At 44.9% G+C, this 15,325-nt stretch overlaps 1 protein-coding gene across 1 annotated transcript in view; it reads right to left on the bottom strand.

The window, feature by feature from the left end:
• Positions 1 to 15,325, bottom strand: part of PI4KA (phosphatidylinositol 4-kinase alpha) — a 131,423-nt gene that overhangs the window by 90,020 nt on the left and 26,078 nt on the right. The window contains exons 4-8 of the mRNA XM_066365440.1: positions 10,142 to 10,230; positions 6,908 to 6,980; positions 5,625 to 5,884; positions 5,026 to 5,092; positions 658 to 806 (exon numbers count right to left, since the gene is read on the bottom strand). Of these exons, the coding sequence (XP_066221537.1) occupies positions 658 to 806; positions 5,026 to 5,092; positions 5,625 to 5,884; positions 6,908 to 6,980; positions 10,142 to 10,230 (638 nt within the window). The remainder of the gene's footprint in view (positions 1 to 657; positions 807 to 5,025; positions 5,093 to 5,624; positions 5,885 to 6,907; positions 6,981 to 10,141; positions 10,231 to 15,325) is intronic.

Genomic DNA, 15,325 nt, shown 5'->3' with positions numbered 1-15,325 from the left:
TTCTATTCTTACTCCACACAGGAAATGGCTGCTCTCTCCAAAGCATGCTTCATGCTTTTGGAGGTGTCATTCTCATTCTCTCTCATTCTTTCCAAAAGCCAGAAAGTCCCATCTTTGGAGTCTGTCCCTGATGATGTCTTCACCCCTACCCACTTGAATGTCTTGAAGCATCCCAGCTCAACCATAACAACCTCAGAGTCCCTAGATCAAAGTCCATTTCAGGACTTAGACAATGGAACCAATGCCTTCTCTGGTATCATCTCAAAGGCCACCCAAAAGTACTCGATTTGGAAAAAGCTAGGTTTTGTACTGATCTGAATAGAGCAGCCTCGAGAGAGAATCAGGTACCCTGAGCTGAGCCCTGACCCTGCCCTTGGCCTCAGGATCCTTGATGTATTTGGCACTAATTTCCTTACATCTAAAATGAGGAGCATAGTTGCCTCCTCGAAATGATCATTGCAAGGATTAGATGAGAACATACTGTACAACTGCTCTGTAAATGGTACTTTCCTTCCTTCTTTAACCCCAAAATTATGACTACTACATTCTTTATTTGAAAAACTTCTAGTTTTTCTTTTAAAAAATTCAGGTTTACACCACTTGCAATTTTACTGATCGAATGTCCATGGTCTGTTTATCCATTAACGCCTTACTTACCAAGTTTAAGAGTTCCCGAAGCTTTTCTAGTGGAATATTAAACTCCTTATACGTGACGCCATTGAAAAGAGGAGAAACTGAGAAGCTGGAACTGATGGTGGAGAAGTAGTAATCGGGATCCAGGACACTCCCATCAGGTAAGTAAGAGACTAATGGAGTAGAAAAGCAGAAAGGCAGTCACAGGAACACGTGACCAGGATGCTTCCTCAAGCCGATTCCCTCAATAACCAACAAAGACATAGAATTTGTTTTTGTTTATACTCCAATTACTTGTTTCTTTTTTCTCTTCTTTTCTTTTTTTTAAAATAGAGACAGAGAGAGAGTCAGAGAGAGGGATAGATAGGGACAGACAGACAGGAACGGAAAGAGATGAGAAGCATCAATCATCAGTTTTTTGTTGCGACACCTTAGTTGTTCATTGATTGCTTTCTCATATGTGCCTTGACCGCGGGCCTTCAGCAGACAGAGTAACTCCTTGCTCGAGCCAGCGACCTTGGGTCCAAGCTGGAGAGCTTTTGCTGAAACCAGATGAGCTCGCGCTCAAGTCAGCGACCTCGGGGTCTCGAACCTGGGTCCTCCGCATTCCAGTCCGACGCTCTATCCACTGCGCCACCACCTGGTTAGGTTAATTCCTTGTTTCTTATTAAGAAGTAAAGGCTGACCCTGGCCAGTTGGCTTAGTGGTAGAGCATCGGCCTGGCATGTGGATGTCCTAGGTTCAATTCCCAGTCAGGGCACACAGGAGAAGCGACCATCTGCTTCTCTACTCCTTCCCTCCTCCTCCTCCTACTTCTTTTCTCTCCCCCCTCCTCCCCTCCCACAGCCATGGCTTAATCGGTTCAAGTGCATCTCTCCCCCTCCCCCAGTGCTGAAGATGGCTCTGTGGAGCCTCCACTTCAATAGCTCCGTTGCAAGCATGGCCCTAAATAGGCAAAGCATTGGTCTCAGTTGGGGGTTGCTGAGTAGATCTGGGTCAGGGTGCATGCAGGAATCTATCTCCTCTCCTCTTACTTGGAAAAAAAAGATAAAACAAAAAGAAGAAGAACTAAAGGCTGGATTGCAAAATTCTTGGTAACTGATGGCTCTCACTGGGGTGTTTCATGTTAAAAGCTCAGATACAATCATGTCCTAATATTTTCAATCCAGACACTGATAACAACATATGGGAAGAAAAATAAGGAATTACAGCTTTTTAAATATTGAGAGATGTGGAAGTTTGAGGTCCAAAGGGCTCCAAAGATATTTTACCACCAAAATTAGCACAAAAATGCAAATTATTAGAAATTTAAAAATCAGAACAAAAACAGCAAATCATCCAACACATAATAAATGTATGTAATCATTTGAAAACCCATTATTTAAAAATTGTAATACAAGACTATACCTGGAAAATAAGCCTGTAATATTTTCATATTAAATAGTGACAGACAGTATTAATCTATAAAGAACCAAAGACTTCACTTTATAACCTTTTCAAGTACTAGAACACAGAAAAAGCAGAGAATTGAGTTTATTACAATTGTGTCAGAGTGGTGCATAATTATATGATGCTAGTGATGCACTGCTAACCCGACTAAAGGTGGATGGGTCTCCAAAGAACAAACCAGCATCTTACAACAGAGGGGATGAGATGGGCAATAATACTGAAAGGAGTTTATATTCTGGAGGCCAACACAATTGGTAGTTTACCATTGAAAGAGGGAATAAGCTAGGAAAAAAAGGAAAGAAAGAATAAAGCCGGTTTAAAGGCAGTAAGAAGGTGGGGGGATGTGTGTGTGTATAAAATGGAATCTCATTTAGCCTTAAAAAGAAGGGGATGATAAAGCCAGTTTAAAGAAAAGTAAGAAGAGGGGTGTGTGTGTGTGTGTGTGTGTGTGTGTGTGTGTGTGTGTGTGTGTGTAAAAAATGGAATCTCATTTAGCCTTAAAAAGAAGGGGATCCTACCATTTACAACATGGAAAAGCCTGGAGGACATTATGCTAAGTGAAATAAGTCAGACACAGAAAGAAAAAAAAAGCTACATGAGCTCACTTATATGTAGACTCTAAAAATATTAGAAACATAGGAGCAGAGTTGAGCAGTGGTTACCGGAGGTAGGGAGGTGGGGGAAATGAGGAAATTTTGGTCAAAGAGAATGAAGTTGCTGTTATATGGGATGAATTAAGTCAAGAGAGATAATATACAACACTATTATGGCCACAGTTAATAATAGTGTATTGAATAATGAAAATTTTCTGAGAATAGATTTCAGTGCATTTACCCCCCCAAAAAAGGTAGCTATGTGAGGAGACAGGTATATTAATAGCTTGTCTATAATAATCAACTCACTATGTAGATGTATATTAAATCACCATGTTATACACCTTAAGTATATGCAAGTGTATTTTTTAAATAATAATAATAAAAGGTAAGAAGTCTGTAATCAGAGGGCATCTCTCAGATAGACACCATGACATAAGGATGAAGTCTTGTGTGGCTGAGCCAGTGTGTGGTGGGCATAGATGACAGAAACCGCAAGGACCAATGATCTAAGATTTTGGATTTATGCAGGGGGGCATCACTGAAAGTTTTTTAGCAGGATATTAAATGATCAGGTTTGTTCTTTTAAAAACTAATTTATTTTTTTTTTGTATTTTTCTGAAGTTGGAAACAGGGGGGGGGGGCAGTCAGACAAACTCCCGCATACGCCTGACAGGGATCCACCAGGCATGCTCACCAGGGGGCGATGCTCTGCCCATCTGGGGCGTTGCTCTATTGTGACCAGAGCCATTCTAGTGCCTGAGGCAGAGGCCATGGAGCCATCCTCAGCGCCGGGCCAACTTTGCTCCAATGGAGCCTCAGCTGTGGGAGGGGAAGAGAGAGACAGAGAGGAAGGAGAGGGGGAGGGGTGGAGAAGCAGATGGACGCTTCTCCTGTGTGCCCTGGCCAAGAATCGAACCCGGACTCCTGCACGCCAGGCCGATGCTCTACCACTGAGCCAACCGGCCAGGGCCTAAAAACTAATTCTTAAAGCCTGACCAGGCGGTGGCACAATGGATAGAGCGTCAGACTGGGATGCGAAGGACCCAGGTTCAAGACCCCGAGGTCGCCAGCTTGAGCATGGACTCATCTGGTTTGAGCAAAAAGCTCACCAGCTTGGGCCCTGGCCGGTTGGCTCAGCGGTAGAGCGTCGGCCTGGCGTGCGGGGGACCAAGGTTCGATTCCTGGCCAGGGCACATAGGAGAAGCGCCCATTTGCTTCTCCACACCCCCCCTCCTTCCTCTCTGTCTCTCTCTTCCCCTCCTGCAGCCAAGGCTCCATTGGAGCAAAGATGGCCCGGGCACTGGGGATGGCTCCTTGGCCTCTGCCCCAGGCGCTAGAGTGGCTCTGGTCGCGGCAGAGTGACTCCCCGGAGGGGCAGAGCATCGCCCCCTGGTGGGCAGAGCGTTGCCCCTGGTGGGCGTGCCGGGTGGATCCCCATCGGGCGCATGCGGGAGTCTGTCTGACTGTCTCTCCTCGTTTCCAGCTTCAGAGAAAAAAAAAAGCTCACCAGCTTGGACCCAAGGTCGCTGCCTTGAGCAAGGGGTTACTCGGTCTGCTGAAGGTCCACGGTCAAGGCACATATGAGAAAGCAATCAATGAACTAAAGTGTCGCAATGAAAAACTGATAATTGATGCTTCTCATCTTTCCGTTCCTGTCTGTCCCTCTCTATCCCTCTCTCTGACTCTGTCTCTGTAAAAAAATAAAATAAAGTAAATAAAATAAAAACTAATTCTTAAAAAGAATTCTTATGGCCTTGGCCAGCTGGCTTAGTGGATAGAAAACTAAGTGCTTTCTAAAAGTTTAACACTTTAGATGCATGACAGCAGAGCATTAGTATTACCATCCCTGACATCACAAGAAGTAGTCACTATGGGCCCTGGATGGTTAGCTCAGTCAGTTAAGAGCGTTCTCCCTTGCCTGACCTTTGGTAGCACAGTGGATAAAGCCTTGACCTGGAATGCTGAGGTCACTGGTTTGAAACCCTCGGCTTGCCTGGTCAAGGCACATATGGGAGTTGATGCTTCCTGCTCCTCCCCACCTTCTCTCTCTCTCTCTCTCTCTCTCTCTCTCTCTCTCTCTCTCTTCTCTAAAATGAATTAAAAAAAAAAAAAAAAAAAAGGTGTTCTCCCGAAACAACAAAGTCAAGAGTTCGCTCTCCAATCAGGCCACACACAGGAAGCAAACAAAAAATGCATGACTGAGTGGACCAACAAATGCTTCCCTTCCCCCTCCCCTCTCTCCCTTACTCTGTCTGTCTTTTAATTAAAAAATCGATAAAAATTAAGCCCTTAGTGGTCACTATGAACCTGCTATCTAAGTGCTAGGTCAACATGAGGTGAAGCCTACCTTCAAAGCAGTGTAAGGCGGATCCTCCAGGGGAGCTCGGAGGAGGCATCCCACGTTCAGGGCTGACCTGAAACACACAACCATACTTACAGATCAGAAAAGGCCAGTCAAATCTGTCAGATTTGTCTTAGATAATGTTCTGTCTGCCTGCTCAATATTGTACTTCAATTTGTGGTTCAAGTCTCACCTCCCTGAAGCCCACTGTACCTACAACATTCTCTACTATATACCAAATCACTAAATTCTTCCTGTCCAGACATACATTTTGTCCTTGATTACTAAGCTGAATTAGTCTCATGTTTTGTGTCTATCTTTTCTCCATGAGTCAGTTATATACTTCTTTAGGACACCAACTGTCTCCAACTCAGAATAGACTTTGGCACCCAACTGCTAGGAAACAAATACTTCATGACTAGGAGATGAAAACACTTATAAATTATATAAAAGGGAATTATAATTCTCTTCTATATTAAAGAGAATTCTAGTAAGAACATTTTATGTTTTCTAAGTTTCCTCAAGCTACACTCAAGAGGGATTTTCTTCATGTGAGCACTTAACAAGACCTCTCTCCTCCTCTCTTCCTGGGAGTGTAGCCCCACCTGAGAGATGCTGGAAACACTGCTGGTCTTCCTCTTCAGGGTGCCCTCCTGACACACAGTCAGCAAATTGCTGGGGAGGATGGAGCGAAAGTCATTGAAGGAACGCCTCCGAATGCCTTCCAGCTCCTCTGGGACCCGGAGGGAATGAGGAGGGACTTTGGGAAAGAGTTTGGAGAGGAGAGACTCTTCTGTGTTGCTGTAACGGCCAAACGCTCGTGAGATTCCGATCAGGCATGGGACTGCATATTTGCAAAGGTATTCTAGGAGACAAAGTAAGAACGTTCTGATTCCAGAAAGTTTCCTGTGAGAGAACCATACTGTACCAACTTGTAACACTGGCTCACATCTCACAACCCACCCACTAATGAATCTGAAGGGTCAGAATAAGCCATAGCAACAGGGTCAACTCTAAGGGCTGACCAATGATATTTTCAATTTGGCATTAACAATAATTTCAGACTATGTCTGTGTCACACACAGCTGCCTTTTCTGGGAGGTCTCCGTCTATTCATGGTATATACAAATTAACTATACAGCTAAGTCACGTTATCAGGCACCTTTACTACACTTAATACATTTATCACTCCCAGGATCATATTGTTAGTCTTACCCTAGAGGAAAAATGGCCTTTGGAAGTCAGACATGTTACAAGTGAAAAAACTTAGGCCCAAAAGAATGAGGTGACTTGTCCAAGGTCACGCAACATTTTCAGATGGCAAAACTGTGCTCATGACCCCCATGTGACCTCTTAGCTAACACACAACAAACACAAGTAATACTGCAAGATTTTCATCCATGATGTACATAGAATAGTAAAAAATAGAAAAGAACACTGAAGAAAGCAAAAAAATAACCACAAAACCAATTTTTAAAAAGTCTTGAATCTAGGCCCTGGCCGGTTTGCTCAGTGGTTAGAGCGTCGGCCTGGCGTGTGGAAGTCCCGGGTTCGATTCCCGGCCAGGGCACACAGGAGAAGCGCCCATCTGCTTCTCCACTCCTCTTCCTCTCCTTCCTCTGTCTCTCTCTTCCCCTCCCGCAGCCAAACCTCCAATGGAGCAAAGATGGCCAGGGCGCTGGGGATGGCTCCGTGGCCTCTGCCTCAGGCGCTAGAGTGGCTCTGGTCACAACAGAGCGACGCCCCGGATGGGCAGAGCATCGCCCCCTGGTGGGTGTGCCGGGTGGATCCCGGTCGGGCGCATGCAGGAGTCTGTCTGACTGCCTCCCCGTTTCCAGCTTCAGAAAAAATACACACACAAAAAAAAGTCTTGAGTCTATAATCATACCTTTCTCTTGAATCTCCAAAGCCTGGCACATTCCCAAAAGGACATGTAAAACCTGCAAAAGTGCCTCTAGAATCTGTAATAGCCAAGGAAACAGAAAACTTACAGTCAGTAAGAAAATTATCACAAAATTAATTCAGAATTAGAAATTTCAGATATTATATTGTCCAACCTCATATCTGAAACATAATTCCCCACATGAGAGCTCTGCTGAGGGGCCAATTAGCTGACCTTTCAGGCACAGAAACCTTCCCATGTTGGGCTGATCCAGAGTTCCTCTTAACACTGGGCCGTGCTGTCCTCCTGGGGCTTGTACCCACCAGCTGCTGGAGCCACTCTTTCCTCCATATTCTGCAAGCAGGTGAAAGGCCCCCAAATCCCTTTGCATGGCTAAATATTCCTAGTTCTCTTCATCCATTTCTTATAATTACCAGTTCTTGATGATGCTGATTGCCAGCTTGTGATTTTACTGTAGTCCACTGTGTCAGACACCATCTCAAACTGTAGTGCTCAGTATAAAATCCATTAATATTCCAGGGATGCTAGGCCTCACTGAATAATCACCAAACAACACAGATTCTACCCTTTCATGTATGTGTCATTAGCTTCTTTACACTGTGTCCTGGCAGCTACTTTACACTGCCGGTTCAATGAGCTCACATATAAAATATTTAAATCTTTTCCATACATGCTGCTTCCAAGCTATGCCACCTCTACTTACATAGTTGGTATTTTTTACCTGTCACTGAGTCCTACAAAGCTCATGGCATTAACTTTACTTCATCATACTGTGTGTTTGTTAATTCCTGGAGTTGTTTTCTACAAATGAGGTTCGCTTGCTTCCTGATCTTCATTCATGGACGTGGCTCATTTTGCTTCAACAGTAGGGGGAAGCCTCCTGCTGGGTTGGCACCTCACCAGTCACCCTTTCAGGACGTCCTTTGAGCGGTTCCTTACAAATTGTTTTGATGCTATGCCCATATTCCAGGATGCCAGGAGAGGGTTTGTCCAATGCCTTGATGAAGACCAACTAGACTATATCCACCTCATTTCCTTCTACAACCAGTTTTAGAAAACTCAGGCAAAAAGGTGAATGAAGTTGGTATGATTTGTTCACAATCAAGTTTCTTACATTATTGCTAATATTAAATGATGCTAACCTCTGAAGACCTGTAAAGAAATATTTCCTCCATTTCATATACTAGTACTACAGGAGGGTAAGTGTTAATTGTCTTCAGTGTTATTGTCTTTGTCACTGTCTTCAGTGTTAACCCCCCTATTTTGATGTTTTTGTAGAAAAGCCCTTAACTTACAGCCTGTTAACTTTATAATAATATGTAATTCTAATATATCTACTTATCTCTCTAACCAACCTACCAATAAAGAACTTAAAAAAATAATGGAAAGGCAGAAATACTGACAATAGAATTTATAGTTTAATATCAAGGAAAGAGATTTTATAAATTAAAACACAAAAATAAAGCCCTGGGCGGATAGCTCAGTTGGTGAGAGCATCATCCCAAAGCTCAGAGTTTGCCAGTTAGATCCCTGGCCAGGGCACATAAAGGAACAGAACAATGCTTCTGTCTCTCTCTCTCTCTCTCTCTCTCTCTCCCCTCCTCTCTCGCTAAATCAATAAATAAAAATAATCTTTAAAAAAACCCACAAAAACTTAAAAAGCTTAGCTGACCAGGCGGTGGCACAGTGGATAGAGTGTCGGACTGGGATGTGGAAGACCTAGGTTCGAGGCCCCGAGGTCACCAGCTTGAGTGCGGGTTCATCTGGTTTGAGCAAAGCTCACCAGCTTGGACCCAAGGTCGCTGGCTTGAGCAACGGGTTACTTGGTCTGCTGAAGGCTCGTGGTCAAGGCACATATGAGAAAGCAATCAATGAAAAACTAAGGTGTTGCAACGCGCAATGAAAAACTAATGGTTGATGCTTCTCATCTCTCTGTTCCTGTCTGTCTGTCCCTGTCTATCCCTCTCTCTGACTCTCTGTCTCTGTAAAAAAAAAAAAAAAAAAAAAAAGCTTAGCTAGGCCCTGGCCAGGTGGCTCAGTTGGTTGGAGGTTCAAATCCTAGTCAAGGCACATCCAAGAGTCACCAGTAAATGAATGGATAGATAGAACAACAAATCAATGTTTTTAATAAGAAAGAAAAAAAATAAGCTTAGGTAGGTGGAAACATTTAGCATAGAAGCAAGCAACCTGACAGTCCCTGCCAAGTCCCTAAAGATAGCAGCATACAAACCTTGATTTTCAAAATAACCTGATTTGTTAAGAAAAAGTCTAGATTACAATCATTGTCTTTGTTTAAAAAAGTATTAAACAGCCTGACCAGGAGGTGGCACAGTGGATAGAGCGTTGGACTGGGATGCGGAGGACCCAGGTTCGAGACCCTGAGGTTGCTGGCTTGAGTGCGGGCTCATCTGGTTTGAGCAAGACTCACCAGCTGGAGCCCAAGGTCGCTGGCTCGAGCAAGGGGTTACTCAGTCTGCTGTAACCCCATGGTCAAGGCACATATGAGAAAGCAATCAATGAACAACTAAAGTGCCACAATGAAAAAAAAAATTGATGCTTCTCATCTCTCTCCCTTCCTGTCTGTCTGTTCCTATCTATCCCTCTCTCTGACTCTCTCTCTGTCAAAAAAAAAAAAAAGCATGAAACACATTTAAGTAACATTTCCAGTAAACTAAAACTTCACCCCCATAAAAATCTAAGCACTGAAAGGATCAGCTTCAACTATCTAAAAATTTCTCTTCTATAAAAAAATTTCAATTTCACCTGACCAGGTGGTGGCGCAATGGATAGAGCGTCGGACTGGGATGCAGAGGACCCAGGTTCAAGACCTCGAGGTCTCCAGCTTAAGCGAGGGCTCATCTGGTTTGAGCAAAAGCCCACCAGCTTGAATCCAAGGTCGCTGGCTCCAGCAAGGGGTAACTCGATCTGCTGAAGGCCCACGGTCAAGGCACATATGAGAAAGCAATCAATGAACAACTAAGGTGTCGCAATGTGCAACAAAAAACTAATGATTGATGCTTCTCATCTCTCTCCATTCCTGTCTATCTGTCCCTGTCTATCCCTTTCTCTGACTCACTCTCTGTCTCTGTAAAAAATAAATAAATAAATAAAAATTAATATAAACAACATAATTACTTCAATTTTTTTTTTTTTACTATTATCAATACTTTAGGACTCTTTGATCTTAAAGAAATGCTCAACAATTCATCTCATACTCACCTCATCCCTAAGTGCAGGATCCCTGTATGCCACATCAGACAGCAAGGTTACCAAGCAGAAGCTGAAGCTCTCTGCAACTGGGAGGGCCCCTAAAATATATAAAGACACAAATCAGATCATAATGAATGAGACACTGGGCCCCACCTACTAGTTACCTAATTCGGTATGTTCCTTCTCTCACATGGCTTGCCAAGGCACCAGTTTACAGTGGTGGCTGCCCTTGCTGAGATGAACCTCGGAAGAACAGATATGGGCCCAACATGTTTGCTAGAAACACCTCTACCTTTCTCTCTCCTTTTTTTTTTTTTTGTGGCAGAGACAGAGGGAGTCAAAGAGAAGGACAGATAGGGACAGACAGACTGGAAGGGAGAGAGATGAGAAACATCAATTCTTCGTTGTAGCTCCTTAGTAGTTCATTGATTGTTTTCTCATATGTGCCTTGACCGGTGGGCTACAGCAGACCGAGGGACCTCTTGCTCAAGCCAGCGACCTTGGGCTCAAGCTGGTGAGCCGTGCTCAAACCAGATGAGCCTGCGCTCAAGCTGGCGACCTCGGGGTCTCAAACCTGGGTCATCCACATCCCAGTCCAAAGCTTTATGCACTGCGCCACCGCCTGGTCAGGCACACCTCTACCTTTCTCTTAATAAAATGTTTTGGTTCAGTACATGTAAATGTTTCCTGAGTCAGTTTACAGTTTGAAATTATAAGGCTTCTGAACATAACAGACTCCATTTTTTATTCCTGACGTAAATAACAGTGAGAAATCAATCTTTTTTTTTTCTTTTTTTTGTATTTTTCTGAAGCTGGAAACGGGGAGAGACAGTCAGACAGACTCCCACATGCGCCCGACCGGGATCCACCCGGCACGCCCACCAGGGGCGATGCTCTGCCCACCAGGGGGCGATGCTCTGCCCCTCCGGGGTGTCGCTCTGCCGCGACCAGAGCCACTCTAGCGCCTGGGGCAGAGGCCAAGGAGCCATCCCCAGCGCCCGGGCCATCTTTGCTCCAATGGAGCCTTGGCTGCGGGAGGGGAAGAGAGAGACAGAGAGGAAGGAGGGGGGCGGTGGAGAAGCAAATGGACGCTTCTCCTATGTGCCCTGGCCGGGAATCGAACCTGGGTCCCCCGCACGCCAGGCCGACGCTCTACCGCTGAGCCAACCGGCCAGGGCAAGAAATCAATCTTGATAGTAGATGAGAAATGGAATAAGAAGGCTGTCAAATACCTATGACTACTACTTTAAACTAAAGTAAATGTTTATATCTCCTTTTCTGTCTTGACAAATGGAGAACATCCTAATAAGAGCTTCCAAAGAGTTTGTCTATTACTCATAGATTTTAAGTCCTTCCACTACTACTCCACTTCTTCTAGAAGGGAGGTTCTCAGGAGCACAAACTCAAGGTCAAGCAAGCACTACATTCAAAAGACCAAGCCCTGGCCGGTTGGCTCAGCAGTAGAGCGTCGGCCTGGCGTGCGGGGGACCCGGGTTCGATTCCCAGCCAGGGCACATAGGAGAAGCACCCATTTGCTTCTCCACCCCCCCCTTCCTCTCTGTCTCTCTCTTCCCCTCCCGCAGCCAAGGCTCCATTGGAGCAAAGATGGCCCGGGTGCTGGGGATGGCTCCTTGGCCTCTGCCCCAGGCGCTGGAGTGGCTCTGGTCCCGGCAAAGCAACGCCCCGGAAAGGCAGAGCATCGCCCCCTGGTGGGCAGAGCATCGCCCCTGGTGGGCGTGCCGGGTGGATCCCGGTCGGGCGCATGCGGGTGTCTGTCTGACTGTCTCTCCCCGTTTCCAGCTTCAGAAAAATACAAAAATAAAATAAAAATTTTTTTAAAAATGCAGTTTTAGGTCATTCTCAGATATGACTGTGCATCAGAATCATCTGGAGGGTTTGTTAAAATGCAGAATGACTGCTTCCTAGCCTTAGTTTCCTCCCTCCCTTTCTCCCTCTCTTTCTTTTTAAAAATTTTTTATTTTTATTTATTTACTTATTTTTCTGAAGTGAGAAGTGGGGAGGCAGAAAGACAGACTCCCACATGCGCCCGACAGGGATTCACCCAGCATACCCACCAGGGGGTTATGCTCTACCCATCTGGGGCATTGCTCCTTTGCAACCGGAGCCATTCTAGTGCCTGAGGCAGAGACCATGGAGCCATCCTCAGTGCCTGGGCCAACTTTGCTCCAATGGAGCCTTGGCTGCGAGAGGAGAAGAGAGAGATAGAGATAAAGGAGAAGGGGAAGGGTGGAGAGGCAGATGCGCGCTTCTCCTGTGTGCCCTGGCCAGGAATCGAACCCGGGACTTCCACACGCCAGGCTGATGCTCTATTGCTGAGCTAGTTGGACTTTTTAAAAATTTTTTTTAATTTATTAAGAATTTACTTGAACCAAACTGACAAACATGACAGAGAACAAGATCTCAAATGCTCCCCGACCCTAGTTTATAATTCAATAGGTCTCATGTAGGAGCTGAGAGTCTGTATTTCTGATAAGTTCCCACGTGATACTGATGCTGCAGTCCAAGGATGGCACTCTGAGAACTATTGCTCCACAGTTTAAAAGCATAAATAACACTGCCTTAACAAAACACAGAAGACTACAACGTTACCCAGTACTTGGAAATTTATATATCTCCAATAGTGCTTCAAATAATGCTAAAACTTCCATTCTCATGAGGCTACGTAAATAGAAGTATATTTGTTTTGAAATAAAGAATAGAAAAATAGAATCAACATTTACTGGTATTCTATTTCTTCCCAAACTAGATAACAAAGGTAGAATAGACTTCATAACAATGCTCTATTTAATTTGTGTAGTCCTTTAACTTCCAGGATACATGCATAATTTGGGGGGCCGTCAGTTTTAGGCATAGTCAGTCACCAGAAATGATGCAAAACCCAAAAGTTAAGAGGAATACAGGCACAAGCAAGATGTTCATGAGAAGAGTAAAACCCATCTGTAGCAGACTGAGCCCACCCAACAAATTGGGGCCATGCCACCAACAAAAAGAACAAGGGTCTTCCTTAGAGCCACCATCCCCTGCTATATCTGAAGGTGGGCCTTGGGCAGGCCTCAGAGAAAGACATTACAAGGAAATTTCAGTCTCCTGGGTTGTGAACTCTAAAATGTTGACAGTATTCCAAGCTGATTTTGGCATCTTGGGAAATCAGTACTGTATATAAGAGCACAAAGCTTGGCCTATGTAAATGTTTCAGAAGGGAGAGGAGAAAGAAAGCAAGGAGGGAGGAAGGAAGAAGGGAAAGGAGGTCAGTGGAAGGCAAAAGGGACCCTTTTCCTTTGACCTTAAAGAGAGATCAAAATAAAATACAAGTTAAAAAGAAATACCCAAAAATTTATTCCATTTCTAAAGGAGCAGTTTATCTGAAACCTAGCAACAGCAACAAAGTAAAAAATATTTACAGTGCATATGAGGTTGATTCCTGAACATTTGCTTTACCCTCCCTTTTGGACCAGCAGTAATGCAATTTGGAGAAATTACCTCATTCCAGGAGTGAATCTATTAATCTAACAGTAATAGAGAGTAACAGAGACTAGTTCAAGGACAGGCAGATGACTCAATTCTGGCCACTCAGACATGAGAAAAGGTTCCTGAAGGTCTCAAAGTTCCTACTTACTCTCAAAGTGCAATGGAAAGAGACTGAAAAGATGGCAGCGGAGTAGGCAGACGCACAGACGCCTAGCTCTCACCACCAAACTGGAATACAAATCAATTTACGAAAAATCAGCATGAAAAACCAACTCTGAACTACAAGAACAGCTCTCAAAAACCAAGGAGCAAAGAAGCAGCCACAAAAAACCTGGTAGGAAGCGCCTGAATCTCCCCTGCTTACAGGAACGGAGGGGGGGGGTGAGGATGAGAGCCCAGAGGGGATCTCACACAAGGGAAAAGGGCAGAAACTACTGCTCACAGCCACTTGCCTGGCGACCAGAGAACGAGGTGTGTTGAAAAGACCAGCTTATCTCCCAAGTGGAAAGGAAAGGGAGAGAGACAGACTGTGAGGGGCTAGGAATTCAGGAGACGAACTAAAAAAGCTGACTCATCCGTGCTGGAGGCGGCCATAGCTGGGGGAGGGACTGAACCTTTCACAAAACAGAGCTGAATTGCTTCCGGATCAGAGATCTCCGGACATCTATCTAGCTCCAATCAGCGCAACAAGACACAGCTGAAAACAAGAAGTGGGGAGGAGGGGCAGTAACTCAGGTCTCCATGGAGATCTGAGATACACCTCCCCCTACTGAAGCTGAGAAAACACCCTGCCTCCAGAGAGATTAATTGGCTAAAGATGCCTTCAGAGTCTCAGGTTACACCCAACCATTCCTGGATACAGTTTCAAGGAAGCCCCCTGCTGAGATCAGTAAAAAGACTATCACCTGTTAAGAAAACAAACAAATCAAGACTTCAAAGCTGCCCAAATCCAAAAGTGGATTACAGATAACAGCTTATACCAACCCAAGAAGACCTAGAAATAACTGAAAACTGGAGGCAGACAACACCAAGCCTAGACTCAACCAACTCTACAAATAAAAAACCCAAAAACAATGAGAAGACAAAGAAGTGCAATCCAAATGAAACTACAAGAGACACCTTCAAAAGATGAACTGAGTGATATGGAAATAATCAAACTTCCAGATGCGGAGTTCAAAATAATGATTGTAAGGATGCTTAGGGATCTTAGAACAACAATAGATGGTCATTATGAACACCTAAATAAAGAAATAGCAAGTATAAAAAAGAATCAGTCGGAGATGACAAATACAGTATCAGAAATAAAGACCACAGGATAGATAAAGCTGAGGTTCGAATCAGCGAGTTGGAGGACAAGTGGAATGAAGGCATGAAAGCAGAGAAGAAAAGAGAAAAGAGACAAAAAGTCAGAGGAGGCCCTGGCCGGTTGGCTCAGCGGTAGAGCGTCGGCCTGGCGTGTGGGGGACCCAGGTTCGATTCCCGGCCAGGGCACATGGGAGAGGCGCCCATTTGCTTCTCCACCCCCCCCTCCTTCCTCTCTGTCTCTCTCTTCCCCTCCCGCAGCCAAGGCTCCATTGGAGCAAAGATGGCCCGGGCGCTGGGGATGGCTCCTTGGCCTCTGCCTCAGGCGCTAGAGTGGCTCTGGTCTCGGCGGAGCGACGCCCCGGAGGGGCAGAGCATCACCCCCTGGTGGGCAGAGCGTCG

The sequence above is a fragment of the Saccopteryx leptura genome, chromosome 2, assembly GCF_036850995.1.
Source record: "Saccopteryx leptura isolate mSacLep1 chromosome 2, mSacLep1_pri_phased_curated, whole genome shotgun sequence".
In the NCBI taxonomy this organism is placed as follows: Eukaryota; Metazoa; Chordata; class Mammalia; order Chiroptera; family Emballonuridae; genus Saccopteryx; species Saccopteryx leptura.
This window is presented reverse-complemented; position numbering and strand designations above follow the sequence as displayed.